At 35.6% G+C, this 8,382-nt stretch overlaps 1 protein-coding gene across 1 annotated transcript; it reads left to right on the plus strand.

The window, feature by feature from the left end:
- The first annotated feature begins 1,059 nt into the window (after positions 1 to 1,059).
- LOC142622411 (exocyst complex component EXO70E2) lies at positions 1,060 to 4,059 on the plus strand. Its single transcript, XM_075795873.1, has one exon. The coding sequence runs from the start codon at positions 1,918 to 1,920 to the stop codon at positions 3,862 to 3,864; it is 1,947 nt and encodes a 648-aa protein (XP_075651988.1). The 5' UTR covers positions 1,060 to 1,917; the 3' UTR covers positions 3,865 to 4,059.
- Positions 4,060 to 8,382: the final 4,323 nt, after the last annotated feature.

An 8,382-nucleotide genomic window follows, 5' to 3' on the forward strand; every position in this document is an offset into this window, starting at 1 on the left:
GAGTGAATTGCTCCTCCAATAGCATATCGAAGCACCATCAGTTGCCTTGGAAGATTGTTTTTCCGTTTGGTCTTTGGTAGTTATGGAATCAAAGAAACTCTTTTCTTTTCTCTACTGGTACTGTTAATAGAAACATCCAGAACCCTTGTATTAAAAAGAGTGCTGAATTCTTTGCAATTGTCGGCGACAAACCCAACAAGAATCCGATAGCTAATATTCAGGCAAAGTGGATCAAACCTCCTGTGGGGTGGCTGAAACTTAATACGGATGGATCTGCTATTGGTAATTCTGGGATAGCAGGTGGTTGATGATTGATTCGTAATGAGAGGGTTATGGGATTTGCTAGATCGCTGGGCATAACTTCTGGAGTCATGGCTGAGTTATGGGCTCTAAAGGATAGTCTCACGCAGCTTCTCAACTTAGGAATTTTGACATATGTGTAGAGCTTGATGTTGAGCTTATTGTTTTACTTGTTACTAATTACTCGATAAATAATCTCATGTTAGAGTCTCTACTTGATGATTGCAGGACCTTACTAAAGAAATTCCATAGATCAACTGTCCACCACATTTTCAGGGAGGCAAACCAATGTGCTGATGCAATGGCTAAGTTTGGAGTCACCATTTCTTCGAACTATGTTAATTTTGTTAACACACTGCTTGTGGTGGAGGACCTACTAACTTTTGACAAGGCCGAAGCGTTGGTTTACCAAAAAAATAATAATAATAAATAATGATGTTAAAAAAAAAAAATATATATATATATATATATATATATATATATAAAAACTCATTAGCCCACTACTGAAAGTGATAGGGTCTGTTTAGATACAACTTATTTTACTGAAAACAATAAAAATATTACTATTCACACGCGTTACACTATTTCCATGTCTAAATTAACTGTTCATAAATAATGAATAGCGCAAGAGGTGGTCATCTTAAAAATAATAATAATAATATAATAAAACAAAAAACGTGGCCGCATATGGACTACCCAAACAATACCGTAACGTGGTATAAAATGAAAAGTCAAGGATTGGAAAATTTGCAGAGAGAGAGAGAGAGAGAGAGAGGCAGAGAGTCACATGAATTATAGACAGAGGGAGATCCGCCATAGAAATTGCAGCCCACCATTCCAAAAATATCTTGGCAATGCTCCCGTTTTTCAAAGAAGCTCTCTAAAAAAAAGGGTCCATTTTTCTTTGTTCACTCCGTACACTTTTTCTTCTGTCTATACCTCCACGTTTCTATAAACCGTACTGTTCCTTTCTTTGACTGCTATCACTGCCTTCTAGATCTTGTCCTAGTGTTTGTTTTGTGTCTTTCTTCTTTAGTCACTCTTCACAACCCATTTCTTTTTTTCACAAAACAAAGCGTACATATTTTGTGTCAGTGTTACACTGCTGTTGTTGTGATTTTGGAACTTCTGGGTCTAAAGTTTTATCTCTTGGTATTACAAGCTGCCAAAGCTTTGTTCAAAGAGGTAGACTTTAGTTGTTCTTGCCTATGTTAATGTTCCTGCTGTTTATAGAAATTGGATTGTTTCTTGTTATTTACTTATTCATATAGTAATTCATTTCCTACTGATGTACAAGTTCTGAAATTTTTGGTCCTCCAATGACAAAGCTTTTCTTTCCTTAGCTGTTGTCTAGTTTCACTGTTCTTTGTGTGTATAAATGCTTGATTTCACTGGTGGTCTTTTTATTGTATACAAATGCATGAATATTAGTTTGGATTAGTTTTGTTTCAGTTTTTTATCAAAAGGGTAGCTTTTTTTTTTTTTTTGGGTTTTTAGTAGTGTTTCCAAAGCCCATCTGGAGGAGTGAGAAGGGTCTGTGGTTCCATTGTTGTTGTTGTTGTTGTTGAATTAAAAGGGTTTTTAGTTGAGTTTGTGATTCTCTTTGGCCTGTTGGCTATGGGGGACTGTGATTCTACGATTTCAGAAGTAGAAGGAGAAGAAAACTTAATTGCTGCAGCTAGGCACATTGTTAAAGCATTGGGGTCAAATAAGAAGCTTACATTTAGTGCAAGGAAAACTTTGGCAGAACTTGGCACCCAATTGTCCACCATGGCTGCACTAAATGAAACAAAGGGTGATGGGGTTAGTGAGATCGAAGATCGGCTTTATGCTGTTGAGGAGAAGATCTTGAGTTGGGAGGAAGATCAATCTATGATATGGGATTCAGGACCCGAAGAAGCTTCTGAGTATTTGAATGCGGCAGATGAAGCCCGAAAGTTGACTGAAAGATTAGAGAGTCTGTGCCAGAATAAAGATGATGATGAGTATAAACTGTTACACAGGGCTCACAATGTTCTTCAGAAGGCAATGGAAAGGCTTGAGGAAGAGTTCAGTCACATGCTTGTTGAGAACAGGCAACCTTTTGAGCCGGAGCATGTGTCTTTTCGATCCAGTGAAGAGGATGTTTTGGATGAGGGCTCAATTATGTCTTTTGGAGATGAGTCGGTTGAGGACTCACTTCAGAGAGACAGTCTCAGCAGGGCCTCGGAGGAATATATCCTTGATTTGGTCCATCCGGATGTGATCCCTGAGCTCAGATGCATTGCGAATTTGATGTTCAATTCAAATTACGACCAGGAATGCTACCAGGCCTATACCAGTGCCCGTAAGGATGCCTTGGATGAGTGCCTCTTCATTCTTGAAATGGAGAAACTAAGCATTGAGGATGTGTTGAAGATGGAATGGGTTAGCTTGAATTCCAAGATAAGGCGATGGGTTCGAACAATGAAGATATTTGTGCGGGTCTATCTTGCTAGCGAGAAATGCCTCAGTCATCAAATTTTTGGGGAGCTCGGAGCTGTTTGTGTAGATTCTTTTGTTGAGGCATCTAAGGCTTCAATGTTGCAGCTTCTGAATTTTGGTGAAGCTATGTCTATAGGTCCTCACCAACCAGAAAAATTGACTCGCATTCTTGACATGTATGAGGTGCTAGCAGATCTTCTTCCTGATATAGATGCTTTATACTCAGATGAGGTGGGTTCTCCAGTTAGAATCGAGTGTCACGAGGTTCTAACGGGATTGGGTGATTCTGTAAAGGCAACATTTCTTGAATTTAAGAATGCCATTGCATCAAATGCATCGACAAACCCTTTTGCTGGAGGCGGAATCCACCATCTGACCAGATATGTTATGAATTATGTCAAGATTCTAACTGACTACTGTGACATCCTTAATTTTCTCCTCAAGGACCATGATGAAGATGATCCCAGTTCCTTGTCACCTGACATGAGTCCAACTAAGGAAGAGGAGAACAAAAGCAGTATCTCCCCAATGGCTCGCCACTTCCGATCAATTGCTTCAATTCTGGAAAGCAACCTTGATGCTAAGTCCAAGCTATATAAGGATGCTTCACTGCAGCACTTCTTCTTGATGAACAATATTTATTACATGGCTCAAAAGGTCAAGGGGTCTGAGTTAAGGCATGTATTTGGAGATGAATGGATTCGAAAGTGCAACCGGAAATTCCAACAGCATGCCATGAATTATGAGCGAGCTAGTTGGAGTTCAATCCTCTCTTTGCTTAAGGATGAGGGGATTCAAAATCCTGGCTCAAATTCTATCTCAAAAACCCTGCTCAAGGAAAGGATTCGGAGCTTTTATATAGCGTTTGAGGAGACATACAAGACGCAAACGTCATGGCTTATCCCAGATGATCAGCTTAGAGAAGATTTACGGATCTCAACATCCCTCAAGGTGATCCAGGCTTATCGGACATTTGTGGGAAGGCATGGTAGTCTCTTAAAGGACAAGCATATTAAGTATACTGCTGATGATTTAGAGAGTTTTCTTCTGGATCTCTTTGAGGGATCTCCAAAATCATTACAAAACAGCTATAGGAGGTAATAAGCAAGTTCAGTTTCATTCCAGTTAAGTTCCTGTCTTGTGTATGTAGTCTGATTTGTTTGAAAATGTTCATAGTTATAAGTTCTTTGTTACCTTAGAATACAGATTGTACTAAGCAAAAACAATGTGAAACTGGTTTGCATCTGTATGACTCAAATCTATCAATTGCAAGTCTTCAAAGTAATCTTCATGGCAGTTAATGACTCATTCAAATTCATCTTCCTCCAATCACACAGGATCCTCAAATTTGGATACACACTTCAATGAACCCTCCTTGTACTCTGCCCAAAAAAGTATTCAATTTTTCTTCAAGGTCAAAGATTTGGTCAATGTAGAATTTTGACGCCCAGTAAATTATGAATGTCAAAGCCCATCCCAAAGACAATTCCTCACTTTTGACTTTCCATATTAAAAAAATACTCAGGAACTAAATAACAAATTCATAATTTTCAAGTTCTTCCAAAGAAAATTCAATTCAGAAATTATTTGCACAATCAACCTCTAGAATCTCCTAGTGTCGTAGAAACCGTTCTTCAATCTCTTCCAATCCCCCGAGATAATATTTTCACTATTAATAAACTAGAACCTTAGCTTCAAATTTTTGTAGAAACTCTTCAATTTCTTCCATCTATTTAATTGCAACAAATATTTCGAATTTTTCATCACCTAATTTTCGAATTCAGTTGTTTGTCATTTTGATTTTGAGCCAAAATTTGGCAAATCAAGAACTTCAAATTCAAATTTGCACAATATATCAAACTTGAGATCATATATTCAACAGCTTTTTTGGAAGATTACAATTAGTCCAGACAAATTTACTTCCTTTAGAAATAACATGTAGTTATTAACCCAAAAACCAAAATTAATGTAGTGAGTCAGTGACGTGTATGTTTGAAATTCTTTGAAAACTGTTTTAACTCCACAGTCTTCATAATTGTCAAAATTCATTGCATCCAACTTGTTAACACCAAAATTTGCCTCCTATATTTTTAAAATGAATGATAATTTAATGTAACCTGAGTATCCCAATTTTACCATTTTATTCTAAATAGTACCTGAAGCGTTGAGAAAAATAAATATCTTAAGAGCACTCGTTAACTAGACCCATAATGAATAATAGATAATGAACCCACTTCATAAAAGAAAAATTAATAGAATCTCTATGCATGCAATCCTGTATTATTGATCTTGTAGACCTGTACGGTCAAATTGACCAAAATCTCAATCAAACGAAGGATTGAAGAACGTCATGAATTTATAAGGGGGAAAAAAAATCAACTTTGATCAAGTTCACTAGGTCTGATCAAGGTTTGAATTTTGAACAACAATCTGATTATTTGATTGAAATAAATGAGATGTCTCTCTGCCAGTGCACACATGGATTATCCAAAAAGTAAGAAATTTCTTAAACTAGAGAAAATGTCCTAAAGGTTGGCTATACCAATTTTGTCTTGGTGAGCTCTGAATTGTTGAAAATTCATGTATAAACTATAAAGTATTAACTAGCAAGATTTTGGAATTTGACTCGAAATTTCATACCGAGTATCCAACTTCTAAGGCTCATATATTCTTGTCTCGCCGTCCAAACTCCAAATAGCATGAATTGATTTCATTAGAAATTAGACTTCATAAGCTTTTCAACATTACCAAAATCTTTTTTTTTTTTTTTTTTTTTTGAGAATCATTACCAAAATCATTGTGATAGTGATAATAAAAATCTTAGACAAATATTAGAAGTTTGCAATAAGAAAGAGTCATAAAAGGAGGACAGAGCATCACCTGTCAACTCATTTCATCAATTTTTTTTGCTCTAAAACCCTTCTTAAATAGCTGCCAAAACACTTTTCTCAAATCCCTCGCTCCGAAAAAAAGCCAATAGTGGTACAATGTCTCTCCTTAGTCCTTACCTAGATACTGTGTGCTAATTAATTTCATCGTTTTCATACCCATTGGCAATTTGATGCGGTCCAATATGATGGATCCCCATACCTCATGACTCATGAGTAAAGGTTCTTAATGGTAGAGGAAACACACACACCCAAAGTGTCGGCTGGAAATGTAGGCATCGATTCAAATTCAATGATGTGCATCAAAATTAATGTCAAGTCCCCTTAATTCTCTTGGTGTCTTAGCATGTTCTGAACTATGGTTCTCGTCTCATTCATGGTACGGTATTGGTCAACTATGTGTGTCACTCTTGTTGGTAATAGATGAGTGTATACACCCAAGGTTCTAGCTTAAGCATGTACATGAGCCAATGATGCATATCCATTGGTGGTATGTCCCTCTATAATAGATCCTCATTCAATACTACCTGTGCTTGCCAAATATTGAGTGAGGTTTTTAATAACGGGGCAATAATACTCTTATGCTCATTTTTTAATATTTATTTATTTTTACACCTCTTTCATGTTTTAGAATATGGACATTTTTATATCAATTGTAGATATTAATATAAAATAGTGGATGTAAACGAGTGTAAGAGAATATTTTTCCTCCAGTAATGTGGTTTGTGCATGTGCTAGGTGTCCTTTCAGACAGAATTCTACTATTGCAGACAAGTACACAAATGACCAATTGTATATAGAATACTTATGACGCCTTGTGCACACAAATGTGAGATTCTATTATAGTGCACCAATCGTGAGACTTTGCCAAATTTTTACTACATAAATATTATAAAAGAATACTCTCATATTGATGAAGGTGAATATAGGTTATGCATGTGTTTGTGTACTTGGTAAATAATTAAACCATCCATTATCAAATGATAGAACACATCATTCCTAACAGGATGATGAGATCTAATAAGTGAATAATTAAGGTTTGAAAATGTTCTTACTTTAAGTTACATTGAAATTACGAGTTCAATCTGAATCTAACTCTTCAAATTCAACATCCTATTGTTTTCAAAATCTTCTAAAAGACCAACAGAATGTCTCCCCCTTTTTTCACTAAACCCCTTTAAATCATTAATGTCACCCCACAGACATTGCTTTTGATGCATCATAACACCATGGGACATACACCCTCAAAATGAAATCAAATGTTCCAATTTATACTTCATTGAGTAGCCATTTAGAATGAAAAATCAAAACAAGGTAATAATCTGATGTTTTAGCTCAAGAAATGATTTTACCTAACTTGGGTTGAAGGATCTTAGGACCTCGTGACTTATGGTCCATTTGGATTGAGGGAAAGGAAGGAAGAATAGAGTAGAGTAGAGTAGATTTAGTCCAAAATGAATCTATTTTCAACAAACTCTACTCTACTCTCTTCCACTCTCCCTCTTTCCCCCTTCCATCCAAATAGGCCCTTAGGTTATGTAATAAAATTGATTAAGTATCGGTGAATAATCACACCTAAAAATCTTTAGGATCAACACAATCAATATAGAGAGGAGAGTGACACGAAATTGAATTTTATGTTAATATCAAAACGTTGACACTTTTGTTTGTAGTTGGTAGGTCCAAGTCAAGATCAAGACCTCACAACATATTGCAATCCTCCATATAAAACCAAGATACAAATCCATACTTTATACCCACACAAAAACAATCACATTGACTGGGAAAAACTAATATACCAAATAATGTTGGGATTTTTTTTTTTTTTTTTTGAGAAACAAATAATGTTGGGATCTATTGATTCTTAATTAGAAAGTAACCAAAAAAAGTAGCACAATTAGCTTAGTTTAATTTCTTACTTGCTAGATATGCCTAATTCATGATTACAAATTAAAAAAAAAAGACAAAACACCTTGAAGACGCACCAAAGATCTCTTGGTCTAGTGGCACCTTCATCTCACTTAAAGAAATCAGCTCAGATTCGACCCACCAATTCCCTCTATGGGATGAGCTTGACTTTCCTAGGAATATATATATATAAGGATGCACATCTTTATTAGAACTATCCTTATGATCTTCTGGTGGAAAACAATTAGCTCTTATGATTGGTATTCAGTAAAATAATACAAGTGGTGATTCTAATGAAAGTGATGTTATAGGAATCATAATTTGTCGCTCCATATATGAAAAGTGTTTATGACTTTTTTTAAGAATAAAATGTTATGAAATTTATTGTATTCATAGCATTGTTGGATTAAAATAGGATATAACATCCAATATATCAACTTAAGTACAAATGATGAGCCAAGGGCCTTGTAGTTGATTGACACTTCTTTATACACAAAGTGCTTAAGAGTCCAGAAAAAATGGTTCAAACTGCAAAATTAGCAGTAAGTGTAATCTTAAAAAAATAAATAAATAAAGGTAAAAATGATGATGTCCCAGAGAGCAAAAATCATGACTCTTGCCTCAGGTTGATGGTCTTTGGAGAAGAACAGGACCCTTTTTCTCTGAGGGTTTCGCCCCCTATGAATTTCATTTACTTCTGGTAGTGGTCCACTAGGATTTAAATCTGTACTTTTTTCCGAATTTTTTTTATTAAATTAAATCTATTACTTATATGCCAAAAAGGTGAGCGTGATTCATGGCAGACAGAGACTTTGATAAATTT

Source organism: Castanea sativa, chromosome 1, assembly GCF_040712315.1.
Source record: "Castanea sativa cultivar Marrone di Chiusa Pesio chromosome 1, ASM4071231v1".
Classification (NCBI taxonomy): domain Eukaryota; kingdom Viridiplantae; phylum Streptophyta; class Magnoliopsida; order Fagales; family Fagaceae; genus Castanea; species Castanea sativa.

What these genes read in the sequence shown, in the direction of transcription:
- LOC142622411 (XM_075795873.1), top strand. Translation starts at nt 1,918, where the DNA reads ATGGGGGACTGTGATTCTACGATTTCAGAAGTAGAAGGAGAAGAAAAC.